The following is a 24639-nucleotide window of genomic DNA, read 5'->3' on the forward strand; positions in this document are numbered from 1 at the left end:
TTTTTTAAATCTTTTCAACCAAGCCTGGGGAGACCAAAACCTTGTGATGAGCATTTTTCCCTGCACACACTGAGGACATTCCTTGGCCCCTGTCATCATACTGAAACAGGGGAAAGGGTTGGACCCCACTGGGCAAACCACTTGTTGTTGCTGTATGTGTCCAAGTCATTTCTGACTTATGGTGGCCTTAAGGCAAACCTATCATGGGGTTACAGCCCAACACTCAAACCATTACACCATGCTATCTCTCTCAAATACAATATGTCTAATTAAACATGACAGCTATTTCAAGAACCAGTGCTCTTGTCAGTGTGACTTTTATTGCTCCACTGACACATGCCATACCAGTGAAGCAGAAAGTGGCAGCAACAATGAAGAAAAAACAGAAAAAATGAGATATCCACTCCACCAAGTAGTGAATGTTGGCTTATCCCAGGATACCTTAAATATATTTCACATATTGATATTTACATGGCAAAACCTTTGGGGGCTGTGACTTATCACATAGGAGTCTTGTTTTTCTTTTTTTAACCCAGGCAACTTAAAAAGCTTACAATAGATGTGGTGCTGGTGTTTAACTATGTTGAACTGTTGCATGCAAATGATCCATCAAAAGGAAGAATTGCCACTGAGGAACTATTTAAAGTAGCCTCCATGTGGCACAGAAACCGCATGTAAGTCAGTGTTTCAGACATAGTTATGGATGTGAAAGAAACTCACTAGATTCTCACTTCTGTACTGAAGTATCCATTTTGACTTTTCAAGACTGCCAATAGAAATGCATGTGCAGAGCATATAGAGAATGCAGTGCATGGGGATGGTGGGAAAGTATGGAGTATGCACAGTTTGAAAATGTCAGGAAGTCTAAAAATACAGTTGGCCCTTCTTATACACGGATTTTTTATACACGGATTCAAGCATACACGGTTTGAAAATGTTCCAAAAAAGTATAAATTTACCTTGATTTTCCATTTTTTATAAGGGACACCATTTTGCTGTGTCATTATATTTAATGGGACTTGAGCATACACGGATTTTGTTATAAACGGGGGATCTTGGAAACCCCAGCGTATAACAAGGGTCCACTGTACATACATTTTAAAACAAATAAAAATATGCTTTAGTCAATTCAATATATATACACAGACACACACACACACACAATATGTGTGTGTGTGTGTGTGTGTATACACATACAGAGAGGGAGGGAGGGAGGGAGGATACATTAGAAGGGTGTATAGAAAAAATATATTGTGAAAAAATGTATACAAAATAAGCACACATTTTGATGTTGCGGGGAAGCATGTTATGGCATTAATGAATTTTCTTGTTGCAACCAGATATGGAAATGGGAACAAAAATATCTGTGCAAAATTGAGAAACTCAGTGAGCAATAGATTTTCACATCCGTAGGCCTCGTAAGGGTTCATTTATCACCTGCAAAGAATTGTGCCCCGCACCATGACAAATTCCCACACACACTGTGGATCTTTTAAACTCCTCAAGAGGCATCCATCCATCATCCATCATCTCTCCATGACAAAGATTTGTCCTGTATGAATACTTTGGTATACCTACCAAGAATATATTTGGGGTAGCTGGCCTAGACCTCTAACATTGTCATCTTTCTTTTCCTGTATGATTTTTTAACATTGTTGCCTAATGAAGAAGCTGGTAAGGCTTTGAAAGCTTGCATGGTGTATTTTGTGCACTTTGGTTGGCCAAAAAAGGTATTACTTTTTTGTGGGTTTTTGATTTTGTTTATCCACCTGGAATATTTTCATTTTATGTTGGTTTTCAGGACAGGGTCAACATGTGATTTTGCCATTCAGGAGAACAGTCAGAGTGCAAGTTCATCATACAAGGAAGTCCAGTAAGCCACTCCATGAGGACAAAAATTAGCATGAACATTATTCTTGATATCTTAATAGTTAGCGAGGGTCAGGAAAAGATTTCTTTTCTGTCCCAAGCACATCTCTGCACCTTGAACAGACAGGGACTTTCAGAAAAATAGTATGGGAGAAGGGGTGGGTGCGGGCTGACTGTAGTTACAGACAAAAGGCTACTTGGAAAGCACCACTCAGTTCAAACAAATTCCTTCAAAACTTTCCTAAAGATACAAATTTTCTATAGGTCTTTGGCTGAATCCATTAAGATCCATGAATTTCTGCAGCTTCCTCAGTTCTGTGCCCTCCAAATGTGTTGGCTTCTACTCTCAATTACTCTTACAAGAAAGGTCATGAATGCTGGAAGCTGTAGTCTATAACATCTGAAGGGCTCCAAGAAGGCAACCCTACTGCAACTAAACTCTGTCTACATATGTTCAACTGAACCCACATGGTATTTTCTCTCTTCACAATTGCCTCACTTTTTTTCTCCTTCCTTTATTTAGTTTTATTTAAGCATCTGAATTTAAGCATTTTAAACTCCTTTGGGCAGAAATTGGTCTTCTTATACTCTGTAAAGCATTATGTATATCGATACAACCAACAATAAAAAACACTTTGCATGAATTCACTATCATCGCTCCTAACCAATACATTAAGTCAGATGGGGACAGTATTGGGACACTCTTTTGACTCAGGACTTGGGCAGCTATAAAACTATAGTTCCATAAAAGTTATAAACACATGCAGGCATAGCACAAGATGTATGAATACCAAGCAGAGCGTCTTGGAGGTATCTTGTTCATATGGCTGCCCTATCTTGAAGGCAACTTGATGGCAGCTAATAACAAATTTATTAAAAGAGAAGAGGGGTCCTCATGAGGGATGTTAATGGGGACAGAGGTGAAAGAAACAGGCCCATTGCAAGATGGGCATAAAAGGGTGCTCCAGCAGCTCAGGTGCCAGCACCATGTCTTGAGGCCGGACAACAATACCATTTGTCACATCTTGGGAGCCTGCATGTACATGTGGCCCTTGGAGACCATGCAGGTACCCAAAATGGCACCTGGTTTTCTTATTCAAAGCATCACTCCCACAAGCCAGTTGCTCTGGTGGAGGTAGGAGATAACATTGTTTTACTGGAGACTTATTAGGCTCAATAAAAGGAACACATGGGATTAACTTAAACAAAGCTCCACAGAATATTTATAAAATACATGGAATGTAAATGTTTCTCTGAACCAATACCTTAATAAGCTCACATTGTTCTTTAAAGCAAAAGGTAGCATTAACAACTGTCCAGAGTTTAGAGAGTTAAGTCAGGATCTTTGTTGGACATACTGAATAGACTTCAACCATTCAGTGGTCCGTTCTAAGAATGGCATTAGCTTACTGGACTATGATTTGTATTGTGCTTGTTGTTTTAAAGGCAAATGAAATAAAGAAAAACCAGTTACTCTCAAGTGCCTTGATTCAATGGAACCACAATTCCCAATGACACTGGGAACAAAGCATTCCAAAGTCCAAGAGATAAAATGTAACTGATAAAGATAACATTTGCTAACTGAATTCAAATTTTTATCTCCTTGACTTTGGAATGCTTTGTTCCCAGTGCCAGGTGGCCAGAAAGAGGAGGGGCCTGCTTGCATAGATATCCCTCAACAGAATGACACAACACCACCTTGAGAAAACACAGACCTGTGACTAACATCATTTTATAATTTTTTCCTACTGTGTGATTTTTAAACATTTGCCTGACTTAGAAGCCAGTGGAGCTTCAAAAGCTTGCATCATGTATTTTGTGCATGTTGGTTGGCTGAATAAATGTATCACTGTTTTGTGGGGTTTGGATGTTACTTTACTTTGGAGAAATCAAAGATAGTCCATTTCAGTGATGGTGAACCTTTTAGAGGCCGAGTGCCCAAACTGCAACCCCAAACCCACTTATTAATTGCAAAGTGCCATGTTCCTCTGGCTTTCTAGTAACAAACTCTGGCAAACTCTGTGCTGGGGTGATGGCACATATGCCCACAGAGAGGGCTCTGAGTGCCACCTCTGGCACACGTGCCATAGGTTCACCATCACTGGTCTATTTCATATTAACTTAGATTCTTTGCAGACAAACTCTTACATGACGATGTCAAAATTCAGGCCAAATTACTCAGGGCAAGTGGTCTGGAACAGCAAGGAAGTCAAGATTAAGCCTGCAGAAGAGTGACAATGTTGCAGTAACAGTCAAAGAGCACACTTAAGATAAGGCTAGAAAGGACTCTGTTATTATTATTATTATTATTAAGTGCGCCAATGGTGCCCCACGCGCCCCATAAAAATAATGTCATGAGTTTTTTTAAGGCTCCTGGAGGCCGCGGCATTTGTCTGTTGCGGCCTCCAACCAGGGGAGAAAGGTGCGGTGTCTTGCCGCCCCTTTATCCCAATCTGTACAACCCCTTGAGTCATCTTTTTTTAATCAGGAAAGGATGGTGCAGAATGTAGTCGCTGTCATCTTGACATAACGGACGCTCTGCGTCTGCACGTCGCGCCCTGGAAATGACGCCGCGAGTGCGCGACTAGTGCCTCGTGGCGTCTCTTCCGGGGAGCAAGAAGTAGCGCGATTTTCGCGCTCCTTCTTGGCAGCATCCGGGAACCGCACCGTTTGGCTTCTGCGGTTCCCGGAAGCTGCAACCGGCGGCGGTGCGCGACGGCCCCTTCTGGGCCGTTTGTAACGCGCCACTGAAACCTATAATGGATTCACTTGTCACCAGCCACCACTGCTTCCTGGAACACAAGAAGCCACAGGATACCAAGTCCAAACATAGTCCATCTAGCTCAGTATTGTTTAAGCCACAGGTGTGCAAAAAGTGCTTTGGAATCTACTGGTGGAACATGGGGGTAATATGCAGTAGACTGACATAGGCCTGTGCTCCCAATGAGAGATGTGAAGGCCAAAAAATGAAATTGATGAATTCAGAGAAAATCCTGCCCCATATCAGTTTTTCCCACTAGAAAAACTGGAAATTTTAGAGAACACTAGAGTTGGAGAAGGTGAATCCTATGAAATACTCTCACTTTTGGAATTAGTGAAGTGCCTTACAAGACATTTTTGTTTGGTCTGTGCATATAGAATGAAACATTTACTTAAAACAATCCACAGTGGAAAGAACAATATTCCAGTATATATTGTAGAGATCAATGATTTCCACATTATAAAATTTAATTTGCTGAACAAATATTCTGCTAGTTCTTAATATTGTTACTACAAGAGACCTCTTATAAGTACAATCAGCCCTTTGTATCCACTGAGTCTGCATCCAAAGATTCAACCATCCACTGCTTGAAAATATATTTTAAAAAATGATTCTAAAAGGTCAACCTTGATTTTGCCATTTTGTGTAAGGGACACCATCTTACTATGCCACTGAATATAATGAGACTTGAGCATCTACAGATTTTGGTATCCAAGGGGGACCCTGGAGCCAAACCCTAGCAGATACCAAGGGCCCAATGTAATACTTCTTTTCAATTAATTTTAAAAGATTGTGATTTCTATTTTCAACCTTTATTTTTCCTCCTATTCTGGTAACAATAGGTAAAGGACACAGCAGTATGCAGACCTCTCTCTCTTTCTCTAGTACAGAGTATATATGTTCACACAAAAATAAGGCACTTCTGCCTTTCACACTGCAATCCTATACACACTTAGAAGGTAACCATCTGCCCGAAAATAAATGGGGCCTCTTAGCAAAAAAGCAACCTAAAATACCACTGCTTGAGAAATTTTATAAATATTCATATATTGTACATAAAAATATAATTTTAAATAATAAGTAATAAATGGTACATTTATGTTCTTCACACAATAATATAAGTTTATGTTTCACAAGAGATCCAGGTCTGCATGTATTTCCAGTTTTACCAAAATGTTTGGTACTTTCCCCAGGGGAGAAAACTGGTTTTCTCCATGGCTTCAAAATTTTTAGAAACCTGTGGCCTCATAACAAAGCACGTGTTCCACCACAGAGCAGACAGATGTAATAAAACAAACAAACAAAAAGCTCTTGGTTCAAATATTACAACCAACAAACCTAAAAAATCAGAAAAATATCAGTAAAAGTACCTAAAAGTACCTAACATAAAGCAGAACTGTTAGACATATGTACACCATGCAAGGAAACAAGCAACCAGTTCATATATAGAACACAGATTACTCGGGCCGGTTACAAACCGGCAGTTGGGACGTCCTCTGGACGTCCCATTTTAAAAAAGGGGCGTCTCTTTTAGACGCCCCATGGCCTAGTACGGACTCCGTCCGTACAAGATGGCGGCGCCCCTTCTACATGGGCGCCGCCATCTTTACGTATCGGACGCACAGCGTCCAGACGCGTCGCGCCGCTGCTGACGTAGCGAGCGCGCCCCTGGCGCCTCGCTACGTCGCAAACGCGACGCAAAAAGAAGCTCCATTTTGGAGCTTCTTTTTTCGGTCCGCGCGGGAGTCGGGCCGTCTGAAGGCTCCGGCTCCCCCGCGGACCTTCTGGCGGCGGCGGCAGACCGCCGCAAAGCGGCGGTCTGTACCCCGCCTCAGTTTCACAAAATAGTATACAGAGGTTCATTAGTAAGTTAAAGGTTAGCTTCAGAAGCTTTCCCCTCCTGCTTTATAAGAGGAGGATTTTCCTGTAAGAGTGAACATAGAACTTCAGCTTGATTTTAATTTCCCATGAGAGTGGAAAGATTTTATGTAGCAAACGGCTTTTTCCTGGCAACTGAAGAAGACAGAAGACATAAAAAGATGCCTGATGTATTTATGGCTTATGATACTTGGCTTCTGCTATTGTTGTAATTTATGTCCAGCTACTTTTGACATACAAATATCTGTATGCTTCTTTGTCAATTATTAACTCATATATTTGTAACAAATTATATCAAGTTTCCTTACCAGTGTGACTTGGTTATTCCTACTCTGATAGTCTGTATATACATGTCTGATTGTTCTATTTTGTATTAAGTTACTTTTACTGACATTGTCCTAGACTTCAGCAGCATTCAAATATTTCAAAAAGAGCTGTGACGGTCACAAAATGGTTGGCTGCCTACCTAACACAAAATCTTTTATAAACTTTTACTTTTTAAAAAAATATTTTTAAAAATATAGCTGCATATGTTATTTTTTTATAAGTTTAATTTTTTTTTAAAAAACCTAATCATTGTAGGCTGACCCTGATATTGCAGGATAAAAGCCAAAAAGAAATATTCATTCCAGGTATATGTGCTTTGCTGTTTTTGCAACATCAAGTCCAATACATTACTATTTGGGAGAGGGGTTTTTTCCTGCAAGAGGACCACCCCACCCCCATCTTGAGTTTGTCGCTATTGTTGTGTGCCTTCAAGTCATTTCCAACTTATGGCAACCTTAAGTTCATGGAGTCTTCTTGGCAAGATTTGTTCAGAGGGGTTTGCTACTGCCACCCTCTGAGGCTGAGAGAGTGTGACTTGCCCAAGGTCACCTAGTAGGTTTACATGGCCAAGATGGGATTCAGATCCTTGCTTCCAAAATCATAGCCCAATATTCAAACCGCTACACCATGTTGACTCTCCCCATCTTGAGTCTCCCATCCCCTGCAAAAAAAAAAAAAAAACCAAACAAACAAAAAACAAAAACAAAAAAACTACAGCAAATATTTGCTAGATTAAGACTGTCACTGGGGAAAAGTCTCAGCAAGAAAAGGTTTTAGAAAAGAGACACCCCTACATTACAGTTTTGATTCTTACTACCTGTGGTTGCCATTTAATTACACCCTGGAAATTTTTTTTGACAGATATCAAATTTAGACCTCTAATTAACATTAGTTTTTTTTAAAAAAAAATACGATGTACAGTATTACCAATTTTAAAAAATTAACTGTTATGAAATCTAAACATCAATCTACTGATATTTAAAGTACAGTATCAATTTATCCATACCATTAAAGTTTATACTTTTAAAAAAATTAACCATTGCTGGGCAACTGTATATTTTAACTAATGTCCTACCGCCCTGCTGTGGCACACCCCATATTTCTCCCACCCTGCCATTAGGGCTCAAAAATAATGGCTATTGCATTAGCTTCCTGCAGTGTGGGTTTCAAGTGATGCAGATACCCATATGCTCAGGAAAAGTCACGTCAACATCTTTTGCACTCAGACTGGAGACACAGGAAGCAAAAGTCCTGCCCCAAACACATATTGCCTCATAGCATCCCCGTGCTCTCTTTTCAAGTTTTCCAGGTGACTGAGGGTGGAGGTGGACAAGAAAAGACAGGAGGTATCTTGCACTACAGACATGCCAAAACATGCTGCTTTAAAGCTGCCAACAGATACTCCTGCTTTACAAGTACAGTGAGTCTCCTTCCCACCCTGAAGAGAAAGTAGGAGACTTCTACTTGTGGAACATCCCTTCAAATCTCTAAGCTGCAACAGTTCCACAGGAACAGATCTACTTGATGCTGTCTGTTTTAAGTTTTCCCCATGATCTAGTGAACTCTTCAGGGATGTGCCTCTTATGGGCCTGTCTCAAGTTGCTTTTCTGCACAACAATATTGATGGCATCACTGCTATGGAAGCTCACAAGGTCCACCTTCCAGGGGACTTGCCCATTATCTCTCAGTACAGTACCAGATTTAACCATTTTTACCCAAACATACCCAGCAAAGTGAAATTCTCCTGCTAAGCAGTTTAACCAGCCATCCCCATGAGGAAGTTGGGGGCTGCCCACCATTCATGCTCACCATTCTCCATCCTGAGCACCATACTGCCAGCAGCAAGGGGACACAGCAGACCACTGTCCGTGTCTTTGCCCAGGAAGGTGCAGCTTGACTGGGTAGACACCTGCCTCTGACTTGCTGTCTGGATGCTGCTTCCTGGAATGAGTCAGGTCTTGTCCCAGCTAATGGGCGGTTCTTGCCTGAGACGGATAAGCGTCATTCATTACTCCTGGCTGCCTGCAAGTGAGATAACCAGAAACGCCCAATTCCTGTGCTGAGTTTCAAGCTTTGGAGGGATATTAACCCTATTTAGTGTTATACTACACACCAAGATACTGAGGGAAAAGTTTGGTTCAGTGGTTGGAGGGTCAGAAAAGGATTGGGAAAAACCCAGCTATACTATGAGACCTTGGTCTATCTTTACAACAATCCTTCATCTTAGTCTATCACAACAACTCTGTGAGGTGGGTTAATACAGGAGGAGGGAATCTATGTAGTATTCTGCCCAGTTAGATTGGACCTCCCAAAGACTCAGCAACCTCTGAAGCAGCATTTGGAGAACCAAGGGAGTAGTAGTAAATGCTTAATATTTCAAAAGGCAGTTTGGAAAGGAAAATGGCTTTGTAATGCTACATTTTAAACTGAGATCTAGCAAATTCCTCACTTGCCTTGAACACAATTTCATTGTCCAAAAGGTGGAAGAGGCAACAAGGGGGTCAGCTATTTTAGATCTGATCCTAACCAACAGGGATGACCCAGGGATGTAGCCAGGATTTTGGGAAGGGGGGGTCCAGACTAAGTGCCACCATTATAATGGGGCTTGGGTGCAGTGGCGGAGCAGCACGTACCATTCATTTTATCTAACAGATGGGGCGTCCAGACCCCAAGAACCCCCCCTTGGCTACATCCCTGGATGACCTGGTTAATGGGGTGCAAGTGGTGGGATCATTAGGTGGAAGTGACCATGTTCTCCTGGAATTTGTTATAAAATGGAAAGGAGAAGCCAGGCATACTCAAACACACATTCTAGATTTTAGTAGAGCTAATTTTAGTAAACTTAAAAGAAATACTGGAGGTGATCCCATGGTCAGGAATACTAAAAGAGAAGGGAGTTTAAGATGGCTGGGAGTTTCTCAAAGGAGAGATACTGAAGGAACAATTTCAAACAGTTCCAATGAGGAAGAAAAATGGGAGGTGTCTCAAGAAACCAGGATGGATGACTAAGGAACTTTCAACTGAGCTAAGTTTTAAACGGAACATGTATAAGAAATAGAAAAAGGGAGAAATCACCAAAGAGGAATTCAAACAGATAGCAAGCACATGTAGGGGTAAAGTCAGAAAAGCTAAAGCGCAGAATGAACTCAGGCTTGCTAGAGAGGTTAAGAACAATAAAAAGCGGGTTTTTTGGGTATGTCCATAGCAAAAGGGAGGAGGAGGAAGTGGTAGGGCCACTGTGTGGAGAAGATGGCAAAATGCTAATAGGTGACAGAGAAAAGGCACAGTTATTCAACACATTCTTTGCTTCAGTCTTCTCAGAAAAGACAAAGGGTGCTCAACCTGAGGATAATGGAGCACATGACAGAAAAGGGGAAAAAAGAGGATCCCAACAATTATCATCCAGTTAGTCTGACATCTATACCAGGAAAGATTCTAGAGCAGATTAAACAGTCTGTGAACATCTAGAAGGCAATGCCATAATCACAAAATGTCAACATAAGTTTTAGAGAAACAAGTCATGCCAGACAAATCTTATCTCTCCCTTTTTTAATGAAATTACCAGCTTGTTAGATGAAGAGAATGCTGTGGATATAGTATATATCTTGATTTCAGTAAGGCCCTTCACAAGGTTCCCCATGACATTCTTGCAAACAAGCTGGTAAAATGTGGGCATTCTGTCCTGGGCCCAGTGCTAGTCAACATCTTTATCAATGACTTGGACAACAGAACTGGGGGCATACTTATCAAATTTGCAAATGACATCAAATTAGGAGGAATAGCTAACACCCCAGAGGACAGGATCAAAATTCAAAATGACCTGAATAAACTACAAAGCTGGGCCAAAGCTAACAAAATGAAATTCAACACAGAGAAATGTAAGGTACTGCACTTAAGACAGAAAAATGAAATGCACAGATATAGGATGGGGGTCACCTGGCTGAATGAAACTACGTGTGAAAGGGATCTAGGAGTCCAAGTAGACCACAAGTTGAACATGAGTCAAAAGTGCAACGCGGCAGCTAAAAAGGCAGATGCAATTTTAGGCTGCATCAATAAAAGTATAGTGTCTAGATCAAGGGAAGTAATAATGCCATTATATTCTGCTCTGGTCAGGCCCCACCTGGAATATTGTGTCCAGTTCTGGGCACCACAATTCAAAACAAATGTTGAGAAACTGGAGGATGTCCAAAGGAGGGCGACTAAAATGGTGAAGTGTCTGGAAACCATGCCCTATGAAGAATGACTTAGGGAGCTGGGGATGTTTAGCCTGGAGAAAAGAAGGCTAAGAGGTGATATGATAGTCCTGTTTAAATATTTGAAAGGGTGTCATATTGAGGAGGGAGCAAGCTTGTTTTCTGCTGCTCCAGAGAACAGGACCCAGAACAATGGATGCAAGCTACAGAAAAAGAGATTCCACCTCAACATTAGGAAGAACCTCCTGACAGTAAGGGCTGTTCGACAGTGGAACAAACTCCATTGGAGAGTGATGGAGTCAACTTAAACGGAGGTCTTTAAACAGAGGCTGGATGACCATCTATCGGGGATGCTTTGAATGTGATTTCCTGCATGGCAGGGGGTTGGACTGGATGGCTCTTGTGGTCTCTTCCAGCTCTATGATTCTATGAGTATTATGTTTATATAGATGGCTCTGGTGGCTCAAAGGAGACGGTTAACAAATTGCCCAACCCAGCCCAAATCTGTGGGACACCCAGTTACTCCCAGTCATAAGATGGGAGTGCTGCAAAATGAAAGAAGCCATCCATGGTGCCAGTCTCAATACAAGTTCAGGGTTTTCAGTACATAGCATTCCCCTGAGGCTCAGGAAAGTAAGAAGCACATTAGCACCACTTTTATCTAACTAGTCACCATATCTGTCCCAATCATACATCTTCACTAGACTGGGGGAAGGCAACTTCTGGCAGGTGGAGGACAATACCACTTCTCTTGATCTGTTCAGGGCTTCATCAAGCTTTTAGCAATGGAACAGGAAGGAGAGGCACATTTTTGCTTTGAAACCAGGCACACAAGGAGCGTGCTCTTTGTTTCAACTGTGGCTAGGCATGCTATAAGGCTCAGGGTTTTCAGTTACTTTGAGACCATGGAGGAACAGTCAACATTGCCACAGCTATCATCCTAGGTATCCAAGGCGGTGTATAGACTGCCCCTTTGAGGCGGCCTGCACCCGCCCTTTTCCCTGACGGATCAGGGCCTCAGCTGTCACAGCAGCAGGCCTGAGGCCCTGATCCACCGCTTTTCCAGGCCGCGGGGAAGCAGCAAAAGGTTTGAAGCCCCAAGGACACCCCAACAGCGGCAGGGAACAAAAGAAAGGGGCTACTCGGCCCCTTTCTCCTTTGTGTCGCTGGCGCAGCCGTGTAAAGGCTGCACCAGTGACACAAACAAAGGAAGGAGCTCCGTTTCGAAGCTCCTTCAGGCTCCCAAGACGTCACGTCCGCGCTGCCCCATTTGGAGGCGGCGCAGTTGTGACGTTGTAATGGCGGTGCCCATCTAGAAAGGGCGCCACCATTACAACGTACTAGGGTGGTGGGGTGTCTGGGATGGACACCCCAAGGCAACCCTAGTACGTGTGCAGGTCAGCGCAAAGCGCCGGTCTGTACAGCACCCAAGTCCCTCTGGGATGCTTTCAGAAGTTTTTTGGGGTGACCTATCTCAGTAGGGACCCGAAACAGCAGATCTACCTGCTTCTAACTGGCTGTTTTGGAAATCTATCAGCTGACAATTAAAGCAAAATTAGCAACAAAAATATATGGGGGGCTACATCAGACTCCTGCATGGGCAGTACAATTTCCCCCCTGTTTTAAGCAAATGAAATTCACCAAGGACAACTGAATGCAGCCTGCAGACCACAACCTGCTCTATATCCTTGCTGGGATTTCAGATCCCCTGAACATCTTATGAAGTATGGGATTAAAGAGGGAACCTACTATACATGCATCTCAGTCAACTACCATCAAAGAACTGGCTGGAACTGTCTTTCCCACACTGCCAGCTATTCCACCTATTTCATCCATTTCAGGCCAGAACGGCAAAGCAGTACATTGTCACACTTGTGCTCTGCTTTGCACTTCCACCCAAATGCATATTGGCCACCTTTGTTTCAGCTGGAGTCACAATCAAACCATTCATTTATCCCATACCAGAATGGGAGAGTGAAGACTCACCCCCTTGCTTTGTTTCTAAATCTGCAGAGATTGGGATAGACAGCTTCTAAGTGACCAGGTAGAATGGAGGGCATGTTCCTTTATAGTCCAGCAGAAGAGGGAGTATCAACATGTACAGTTTTTCTCACCAGCCCCAGCAACTGCAACAATAATTTCCTCCAATTAAACTGAAATATCAGATGTGGTGACATGATATTTCAGGTTCACTGAAGAAAAGTACTGTTGCAGCTCCTAGGGCTGGTGAGAAAAACTGTACATGGTGATATTCCTTCTTCTGCTGAACTATAAAAGAACACTGCCCCCCCCCCCTTTTACCTGGTCCCCTAGAAGCTATCTATCCCCCTCCCTGCAGATCTAGAAAGAGGCAAGTGTAGTAGCTGTTCCATTACCACACAACTACTACTGAGAGGTAAGAGTGGGTATCCAGCTCCAAGTGCAGATACACCTGAGGTAGAAAAAGAGAGAACAAACACAATCCAAGTCACGAACACTAAAGGAACGGTTGGTTCCAAAAACTAGGAGCTGCACTCTCCCAGTGAGAGCAGGCATGGTGTAGTGGTCTGAGCACTGGACTGCAACTCTGGAGACCATAGTTCAAATCTCCACTCCACCATGATACCCACTGGGTGACCCTAGGCAAATCACCCTCTCTCAGCCTTAGAATAAGGCAAAGGCGAATTTCTCTCTGAACCAGTGGAATCAGTAGGAGGTGCAGACTGCACTGGGTGACATCTAAGAAGAGGAGTGACAACTGGTTGGGTCCTCTTCCCATTGTGGGGTGAGAAGGGGCAAGCACACTCCTCCAGGTTTTTCCACTGTGGCAGCTCTCTCCTCAGGAAGAGTCCGCCACCACTTCTGTCCCCTCCCACTGCCTCTTCTAGGTTTTTGCTGCTGTCCCCTCCCAGCAGCCTCCACACATATACTGAGTGACACCAGGCCTGGGAATACAATTGCTCTGAACAAATTTTGTCAAGAAAACCCCGATAGGTTCACCTTAGGGTCGCCATAAACTGGAAATGACGTGAAGGCACAAAACAAGAACTCTCCCACTGCCCATAATTTATGAGTGTCCTCAGATACACACCAAGTATGATATCACGCACCTTGGTGTTTGTATACTTTGGGAAATATATTTCTTAAAAGATGTATAGCAAGAAACTTCAATTCACAGCTAAAGCAAGCCAAAAAAAAACCCCCAACCCACCAATAAATTGGACCTGCACTTCCCTCTGCTGGTTATAGAAAGAAACTGCTCAAAGAGAGGCCTTTTTTGTTTTTAACTGATCAAGCCCGTAGGAGATAGCACAGAGAAGAAATGCTGTCCGTAGAAATATTTAAGGAGAAAGCACAACATATATTGTGTGCATTTTGGTTGGCCCAATAAAGGCATCACTCTTTTGTGGATTTTGGATGTTACAGTCGATTTCAGGATACAAGGGAGGGGGGATCTAGAATCAGCTTTGAAACGGGTGTATTTCACTTAAACTAGAATCTATAAAACGTGATGCTGAAAAATATCTTATAGTGCTTCTGGATCCTTCCTTCACCCTTCTCTTACTTCCTAGGATTTGGGAACTGATCCTTGTGCTGGCAACCTCCTTGCTACTACCACTATTGCAGTGTCAGAAAAGAATCACACATTCATCTGTAAGCAAATCTTTGTATAAGCCATTCTCAACCTGATGCCTTCTACATGATTTCCCCCCAGTCAATATGGTCAATGGCTGTGCTGGCTAAGGCTAGTGTGAGTTGTAGGTAATCTGAAGGGCACCAGTCTGGGAAAATTGTTGTACAAGACATCATTATTACAACTTATTTGTCCTCTAGGGCTTTTGGAGGTAATGTCAAAGCACACATCAATTACTCTGGAACCACTGCAATTTTGCTGGTCTAGCACTAGATCCTAACTCCTCTATAAGCATGATATCTTGGCAATTGTTAGATGGAAGGACAAAGCAATGGCACAAGAGAGTGGAATAGTTTTAAAACACAGACAACACACAAGCAAAGGCAGTTCTGTTATCATCCTTAAACAGTAGTATGACCTTTCCTCCTGTGGGCTTTGGGACATTTCTGCTCTTTCTCCAACATTGCTCATTTTTTTTACTTGCGTCAGTTAGCACACACTATTTCTTCTTTTCTGCCCACAAGTTCATCCAGTTCTTTGAAAGGAAAGTTTGTAGGAAATGACCCTCCCAGAACTCAGTCACAAAATCAGAAGTTATTGGACTGTGGCTGGGGAAATTATTTGCATCTGCTGGACCAGTTAAAAAGCTGTCAAGAAACAAAACATAAGTTAATGAATAAACCATTAAACACAACTACATGTTAGGGATATAATACAGAGCCTGCCTCTGAACTCTCTATTTCTTAAGCCAAGACTGCAGCTGAGGAAGAGCAGGTGGAAAAGAAAATCAGTGCACTCTAGAATGGTGCTTCATAAGCTAACTGATATGTAAGAGCAGCAGGGGTGTTTTCCCCCTCCGATGTGCCAGAAACTGGCGCCATATTTGTCACTAACTACAACTGCTTCTTTCTTTCCTGGAAACCTGCTGTAGGCTGGCACCTTCGAGATGGGCACCATTCCATGGACCGCCACTCTGAGTAGCACTGCCCTTGAGTAGCAGCATTCCATGGACCACGACTTTGAGTAGCAGGCCCTTTGGTGAGAGAAACCTGGGTCTAATTTGCACTGTAGAAATAGTGCTGTTTGACACCACTTTAACTGCCCTGACTCAATGCTTTGGAATTCTGGGGTTTGTGGTTTTGTGAGATACTCAGGCTTTTCTGTCGGACGAGTTTGCCACAACAAATTACAAATCCCAGAACTCCACAGCACTGAGCCATGGCAGTTAAAGTGCATAATTTCTGCAGTGCAGATTAGACCCTAAAAATTGCAAGTTGTGCTGGAGCTGAATGCTGGAGAGAGACAAAACAGAGAGGGAACTATTTTGGAAACACGCTCTTAAAAGTAAGGAAATTTGAATGCCCCTTAGGTTTAGACACATGATGTCGATCTAGATGTAAAGAAATTTGTGTGCCCCACCAAGTTGCCAGGAAGCATCAGGCTGAAGGCAACTCAAGAACTTCCTGCCCTCAGCTACCACATCCTGTTTTCCTGATGGCAATTGCCTATCACTGTTGTATGAGACACAGCATACTTTAATGCTGCCAAGAAAAAGGCCATGTCTGCTAGGCCTATCACTTCATTAGCACTGTCGCCTGCTTCCTATACATAAAGATAGAAAGAGACAAACAAACAGAAACAGAAGGGTGTATACACATACACTTACACTCACACTCACACCTGAGGTATAACAAACCCAGTAGTGTATTGCCTGGAGCTTCCTGGTTGTGAAACGTAGGAGGCCCAGTTTCCATGGACACCATTTGGCTTACATTCCTCACTCCCCACTTTGCCAAGTCTGCATCCCCTTCTGTCTGACTGTTGGGGTGGACTGGCCATCTGGGAAATTTGTCTTCCACATAACCAGTCTCTTGGATTCTCCTTCACGTTCTTCATGACAAACTCCAGCTGTGCCCTCTTTATGCGCTTCATGGTGATAAGGGGAGTCCTTTCCCAATTTGGCACAAACTACAAGCTGCCAACCATTGCTCAGCTCGTGCCATGCTACCAGATTGTAAGATGCTACTCAGATACTTGTTGATGTGTTCATTCTACAGAAAAAATGTTTACTATGCATCCTTTTGAATAGCACTGAATGTTTCATCCCAATCTACAGAACACTGATCTACTTCTAAAAGCAATGGAATTGCACTTTTCCTATTTTATATTTCAAGATACTGTAAATCATATTATCAATCCCTCTTCTGTACATCCAACAGTGGTGCTCTTGAAACCAGAAGACCTGAACTTGTAGCTCCTGGAGCTCTTGAGCAAAAAACCTAAATTTTGGGACCAGAAAATGACATATTTACAAATTTCATTTAGGAGGCGCCATTTTTGTTTTATTTTATTGAGAATTTAAGATTGTCAGAACAGGGATAGACATTTGACTTGATACCCTCCCCACATACACACTTACACCAAACTTACTTAGCTTATTAGACCATTAACATTATTCGAAAAATCAAAGTGTCATGTACAAAAACGTATTAGCTAAAAGTTATAGTGAAACAAAGAACATCTTTAAAAAGTAACAAACTGTATCAGGCAATATTTCTATAAAAGTGAATGATTCAGCGAAGTTATTCTCTTTGTATTTAACAATGGAATACCTGTATCATCTTTTAAGTACTTTTCAAAATATAAAAACACAGTTAAATTTGCAACTTATATATCTAACAATTGCTTGTGCTCTTTTTTAATGTACCTAAATATATATTTAGATATATATTTGGATACCAGTCAAGACAAATGGTCAGCATTTGGCCTTTACCATGCTGCTCAAGTTACCCTGAGATCAGAAAACAAGCAGTTCTCACTAAGAAAAGAAATCATAATAAAAAAGAAAAGGCAGTGGTACTTTTGGTTTCATGGAATATTTCAAAATAAATTAATCTGGTCAAGTAGATAGTCATTGACTGGCCTACCAGCTCTTTGTGGGATTGGTTAAGGGAAGTGGAAATATTGGCAGGTTACAGACTGCATTTTGAAAAAGGGGTGCCTCTTCCAGACGCCCCTTACCCTATTACGGACAGAGTCCGTAACAAATGGCGGCGGCCATTCCACACGGCCGCCGCCATTTTGACATAATGGACGCTCTGCGTCTGCACGCTGCGGCCCGGAAGTGACGCCGCGAGTGCGCGCTTTGGCACTTGCGGCGTCTCTTCTGGGTTGCCGGAAGGAGTGCGATTTTCCCGCTCCTTCTTTGCAGCGTGGAGGAGTCGCGCATTTTGGCTGCTGCGACTCCTCCGCGCTGCAACCGGCAGCGGCCCGAAACCGCCCCTTTTGGGCGGTCTGTAACGGGCAATTGTTTTGTTGACATGGAAGAACAGAGAAAGTCCCTCCATAATTCCCTGGAGACCAAGATAAATTCTGATTCTAAGACAGATGCAGGAATAGTCTATATATTTCCTTCATGCATTTTAGGGGCTACAAACTTTTTTTTCAAAAGAGAGGAAGAGGGAAATCAGGTCCTGGGGATCTTGGAAAAAGCTACCAGCTTCTATATTATTTGCCCTATTCAACTGTAATGATTGTGATCTCATGCACAGAAATCCCTAAATGCCTGTCTCAAAAAATGAGACATGAGAAAGACAAACAAGTGAGCTCTGACTTCCGAGACTACTTTAGAAGGCAGACCACAATAGAACCTGGGGCTTTGCCCATGAACCAGGAAGCTCAAGTTTACAAGATCAGCTTTAGCAGAGAAGACTGCATATGTACCTGAAATAACAGCCTCTAATTTTTAAATAGCTTTACGAGTGGATCAGTCTCTCTCATCTACAAACCCCGTTTGTTTAAAAAGCCACAAACTTATCAGAGAAATCAGTACTTCCACCCATCTGTTTTTCACACTGCAAATGAGCAGAGGCAAAAAACAAGCTTATCAGATATTCACACTAGATCACCTCCTTTTTGTTTTCTCTGGCAGTAGTTCTGTCCATCAGGCAGGCTTTAATCAGGTAAAGCTTTGCCCATCACTATTTGTCCATGCTAGGGAAAACCTGCAGCCAGTTTGACAGTCAGATGAACAATGATCAAAATACTTGTCAGAAAAATGGTGGCAGACCTCTCTCGAATGGCCTGATTCTGATTTTGAGTCACCTGATTTTGGAATAGGCTTTTTGGTCTGATGAAATTGTTTTGCTATTTTACTGTATCCCACCAGTTTTACTGTAAGATGCCTTAGCCATAGTATTCTTCTAACAAGGCAGGAAATAGTTTCTACAAATATGAACACAGGATTAACACTAGAGAAGGACCAAAGCATTAGGAGCATGTTATTTTAAACACAACCTGCATTCATATCCCACAAAGCAAACTCCAAACTGGCTCACAGAAGTTTATGTTCTATTACATTACAAGCTCATAATATAGTGGTGAGGTCAAGTAAGAGGTCACAGCCACAATGTCATTGCTATGCATTGAAGCCTGTTAAGGAAGAAGATGACCTTTTATAAGGGCTAATTCAAATATATTTCCCCTTCATTATTGTGGAGGTGTAAACACACAATTACCCAGGTGTATTGTATCTGTACAGAAAAATTCTTCCTTAGTACATCTGGACAGCAACCTGTCATTTTAGATAGAGCCCCAGGAGAGCCAGGATGGTGCAGTGGTTTGAGTGTCAGATTGCAACTCTGGAGACTAGAGTTCAATTCCCAGCTTGCCCATGAAATCCACTGGATGACCTTGAGAAGGTCACATTCTCTCAGCCTCAAGGGAAGGGAATGGCAAACCTCATCTAAACAAATCTTGCCAAGAAAACTCTATATAGGGTCACCTTAGGGTCACTGTAACTCGGAAACAACTTGAAGGCACATAACAACAACCTAATATCCAACTTGAGTCTCTGTGTGTGAAGAAATGGATTCAAAGGTCAAAAGCAGAAGTTTTTTCTCTTCTATTCTAATCTAACACAAGGCCATGAATATTCAGCTCTCCCTCCACCCAAAACCTGAAGGCTGAGGACATGTCACTAATATTATTTCTTTTTAGCAAAATATTGTTGGGTTTTCATTTTGATTAAGGTTTGGCTTTGGCACTGGCCAAACGGCCCCAATTGTCATTTGACAAATGAAACCATTTGGTGAATGGACTGGCTAATGAAATCAAAGCTGAAATACTTTGGCTACAAGCTATGCGTGGGCTGAACTCTTAGTTCTCCCACTGCAAACCAACTGAGTGACGTTCTGAGTTAAAAGATCATACTCACAAGGTCACATGTAGGTCAAACATTAGTATGTAAATGTTGACTTGGCAGAGGGCAACTATAATACAGGTAAAAGCACTGAAGACATGTCTCAGACCTCTTCCCAGCCACAGTCTTTAATCAGGACGAGATCGCAATAACGTATGGCTCTCATGACTCATCGTGCAAGAGAGGGTATAGCAGAACACAAGTAATACAGTTGCAGACACATACACAGTCCACAGTCCATGGGTCACATACTCCTAGAGAGAAAACAAGGGAGAAAGGATAAGTTACCTACCTGGTTTGGCGTCCACCAATGTAGACGGAAAGAGGAAAGCTTGGAAACTGGAGGCACAGAGCTCACTGACAGTGCCCATGGTGAGGCCTTAATAGTGTGCCCTCTCAATCCCAGGCAAGGGGTCACTACTGCCTTTGGTTGAGGAGGAAAGGCCTAGAAAGTCAGAGCCAGCCAACAGGAAGGTAAGGAAGAGAGCCTGGAGTCGTTCCTAAGTCCAGCTCCCTGGCACCAAATGATTTTCCCCAACAGAACAAGTAGCAGCAGCTGCCACCTCCTCCTCTTCCAGACAAGTGTGGGGAAGAAGAAACACCAAGCGAGGGATCCCTGGTCCAGCTGAAGCAGAAGGAACAGCAGAGGCTCCCACGCACTGAGACCAGCCAATCCCAGCTCCCTGCCAAGAAACTATTGCTATAACCATGCAGTACAGCTGATGGATGAGACACACAAAGCCACTTAGAGGGCAGTCCAGTTTGGGAACTTTTCCCTATCTGCCCGCCCCAGCCACTCCTCCCAGCTACCCAGGAGGAGGTTTGGGCAAGGGGTATTTTTAGGTCAGTTTTATCCGGCTTCATTCTTAGGGCTTTAAGCATCTAGTGAGCTGGGCTGTTGCATGGCAACCAGTGGCTGCATAAAGGGAAGGTGAACAAAATATAGTGTGTACAGACGCCAAAGAGAGAGAGTGTGTGTGTATGTGTATACGTGTTTATGAGTATGGAAAGTGTAATAAAGCAGCAGAGTGGGAGAGGTGCAGCCAGCAGGATTCCTGCTTGAGTCAATCCAGCAGTAGAAAAGAAGAAACAGGAGAGCAGTATATGCATGTCTCTAGCAGGTACAGTTCAGTGGAAATCTACTTTGCTAGAGACAAAGATCACATACCTCAGGAAGGAACTTCCACCCAAAGAAGCTGAGAGTGACCGAGAGGTCTGACCATCAGTAGTGCTCAAATCAAAAGGTTTCAAAAGGTAAATGGGCTAAAACTGCATGGTATATGGGAGACGTAGCAACTACTGTGCAAGTCTCCGCTGTTTAAAGGGGGATGGGGGTTAGATCTCATGAAAGCAGAAAGGTCAGCAGTGCTTGGACAAGGAAAAAAGTCTGACTCGCAACCGACTATCTTGCAACCAGCTGGGGACCCTACAAAACCTGGTTAAGGCACTTATCCCCAAGCAGCCCATGAGTTTCTTCTACCAGCCAATGCCTGCTTTAATAAACAATCAAAAGTATGAACCAATATCATACAGACCAATTCTACAATCCCAGTAATGTTCGTATTTAGCATATTACCTCCAACCAGTTCAAAGGGATTTGATTGCCAAGAAAATGTATATAGGATTGTAACCTATGTAATGCCAAATGTCTAGTCTGATTGGACAAGATTTGCCTCAATAGTCCAGATATTTTTGTTAGCTGAGAAAGGGAAGGCAAAGTAACAAAGGCCCCATACAGATAGGCCAAAATAAAGCAGCTTCGGGTCACTTTAGACTGGAGCGTTTATTTGACGTGGTTTCCAGACTCTTAGGACACATGCATCATGTAAACAGCATACCTCCAAAGTGACCTGAAGCAGCTTTATTTTGGCTTGTCTGTACAGGCCCAAAGAGACAGGGAACAAGAGTATTAAAGGGTGAGTCTCCCTTATCAACCAGAATGTGAACCTTGAAATATTCCAAAAACAAAAACTTTTTTCATGTGTGGCTGATATAGTGATGCACAAAATCATTAAAAATATTGTATAAAATTCCATTCAGGCTTTGTGTGTAAGACATGTATATGATATATACTAAAATACTTTGTTACATACATATATGCAAATACAGGCATTTTGAAATCCAAAAAAATCCAAACTCCTAAACACCTCTGGTCCCAAGCATTTCAGATAAGGAAAACACAACCTGTACATGCTTTTCACCAAAATGTTTTCAATGCACTAAAAGGAACCTGTCACTTCAAAAGAGCAAGAAGCACTGATGGGCTGCTAAGAGACACACAAAGGTGCTCATCCCTTGGTGGTTTTACACCTATTCACTTTCAAGCCTATTTGAATGCTTCCTCACATCTCTATTGCCTAAAACTCAGAAAGACACAAGCCTCAGGGCCAAACACACTCTTTAGAAACCAGTGCTTCTAATCCAGTTTAATCTCTTCTATGGGTCAAATGAATTCCTATAGGCAAAACTGCATTTAACAGGAAGCCTAAAGCAACCTTACCTGAGACATGAGCGTAAGAGTTCCACTCAAAACATGCCAACCAGGCAAGATAAATAAATGACCTTACCCTCCTGGAAGATCACACAGGATAAACAGATATGGGCATTCCTGCACCCTGAGATAAAGGGACAAAGAGAGGAGTGTGGAAAAACTGACCAGTAAGTGCCTACACTGGGTAAAGACAAGAGGCTCATTAGATGATGTTCAGCATGGGGCTTGCCTCCAGGATAAAGAGCTCAACAAACAAGACTCATGGCATTCTCCTATTCTCCTTTTTGATTCCTCACCTTCCCATGAGGCCCATAAAGAGCTGTCACCATCACTGGGGCTAGAGGCTCTGCAGCACATGTTAGACTAGCAAGTGAAAGAAGGCACAAAGGAAAAGGGGGAGTTTTGCTCTAAAGACACAGGTGCACAGCTCAGCTGCAGCAAATGCAGGGTAGGGGGAGGAAAGGAAGTGTTCACAGATGCTGGGATGTGCGCCAAATGCTTGGAGGCTGCACAAGGTAGACAGCAACATGGGTCCCTTTTCTTAAAGGCAGCTCCACAAAACACTTCTGTAACCTCTAAATGGCTTGCTATTTGAATAAAAAAGAATGAAAACAAAACCCATCTCTCATAGCACCTTTCACAAAAGTAATAGATAGCTCTCTTAATCTTCAGGAAGGACACTGTCCAAATATGATTCAGTTTCATTACTCACTCACTCAGGCAATTGGAAAAGCATGAAATTGCTAGTTTAAAAATTAGATGAAGCCCTGTGGAAATTCTTTTCTGATGAAGCACTTTCAAACTAACCCTAGTGAATTTGGAAACTGAACATATAACATCGGGTTTTTCATCTATAGAAAGTTCAACATAATATACCTTATGAAAGCACTATTAAGAGAAAGGGTAAAGACATTACATTAATTTCATAACAGTTTAATATGCTTTAGGATATGTTCATCATGGAGAAAATACTCACTAAATAAAATTACTACAGGAGCAAGCCAAACCAAATAATTTCCACTTGGCCTCAATCCTCTTGGTCTTCAAACAGATGAAAACAAAACAATTATTTCCACTCACCAAATTTGTTCAAGACTGCAGCTACAAATACCCCCAGTAAGCAAGCACTTGGTCTCTTTTTCCTGCCAATACCAATCAGGCAATAATTTTTCAGTGAATAACAGAGGGAATGTCAGCTACAACTGATTATTCTTTTATATTATACAATCTATATGCCACTGAATTGAAATAAAATGGTTTAAGAAATTGGCAAGCAACTATGCTACTCAATTAAATGGCAAACTGTGAAAAATAAAGCACTGCATCCACACAAGATGTTTATTTTCAGGGCTGAAATCACTATGGACAGGAATGAGGAAGATGTGTTTTGAGCAGAATAAGGATGACAAATCAATCAGCAGAAAAAAAGTAACAAGATAGGAACCATTTTTTACAACAAAAAAGGGCTGGCATTTCCCTTGGTATAAGAACAGATAATGCCAAAGAATCTCTATCTCACAGTTTCAAAATTGTGGATTTGGCACGACCATATTAATACATATATCCAATGAAGGAAGCATCTGAGGCTTAGTAACACCAACACAAGGAGAGACACACATACACTGACTAGATGGAGATCCAGAGAAAGGAGATATTGTAAACCCAAACCTATCTTTATAAAGGGATCAGCAGTTTTATCTAACTCTATGATCCTAGGGTGTCTTGTCATCTTGCAGACGTGAGGGCAAATTAAACATACATTAGATCAGAAGGAACACTGGCCCTGAAAGTCAAGACCAGGGGGGTATATTTTCCATCCCAAACCTAAAAAGGAAATGAAACTGTTTTTTTTTTAAAAAAAACCTCAACAAAGAAACTTGGACAAGGCAGTAAACATGTCATCCTCAGCCCCCTTTTCTCTTAATTTCATTTATGGGTGGAGGTAGAGAATTGACAAAATTAAGGACTTGTACAATGGGAACAGGACAAAAGTAGGGCTCTTCCTATTATTGGTTCCAACCAGAATAGGATCACCAAATCAATGAGAATGGAACACTCTTACAAGTTCCACTGATTCAGTGGTCTATCGTACAATATTAAACGATTTTGCAACATGCCTCACTTCAACTTGCACTTAATTTTGCAACTTGCCTCACTTCAACAGATCAAACAGCAAGCAGTATCACTGACACCATTCAGAAATATTTACGTGAAACAGTAGGACTTCCAAATTTCACATGTTCAAATGCATGACACTGAAATTTATTATCTTATTTATTTTAAAGTATTTCTGTATCCCTTCTC

The 24639-nt window shown here is 42.1% G+C and overlaps 1 protein-coding gene across 5 annotated transcripts in view; it reads right to left on the bottom strand.

The window, feature by feature from the left end:
* The window catches only part of LOC149322292 (cytohesin-1), an 81619-nt gene that overhangs the window by 36300 nt on the left and 20680 nt on the right, over window positions 1–24639 (bottom strand). Inside the window, exon 1 of one of the 5 annotated variants that reach the window (XM_089538727.1) lies at window positions 23416–23437. The exons of 1 other annotated variant lie outside the window; for it this stretch is intronic. Coding sequence is in view for 3 of the 4 variants with exons in the window: in XM_089538718.1 (XP_089394844.1) it covers window positions 20137–20215 (79 nt within the window). In the remaining variant the exon portion in view is untranslated. Of the gene's footprint in view, window positions 1–8644; window positions 8858–20136; window positions 20453–23415; window positions 23438–24639 lie in introns of those variants that run through there. 3 more of the 5 variants (XM_089538718.1, XM_089538691.1, XM_089538710.1) reach the window with 3 other exon arrangements.

The sequence above is a fragment of the Sceloporus occidentalis genome, unplaced genomic scaffold, assembly GCF_023333645.1.
Source record: "Sceloporus occidentalis isolate IW3139 unplaced genomic scaffold, rSceOcc1.0.p SCAF_1, whole genome shotgun sequence".
In the NCBI taxonomy this organism is placed as follows: Eukaryota; Metazoa; Chordata; class Lepidosauria; order Squamata; family Phrynosomatidae; genus Sceloporus; species Sceloporus occidentalis.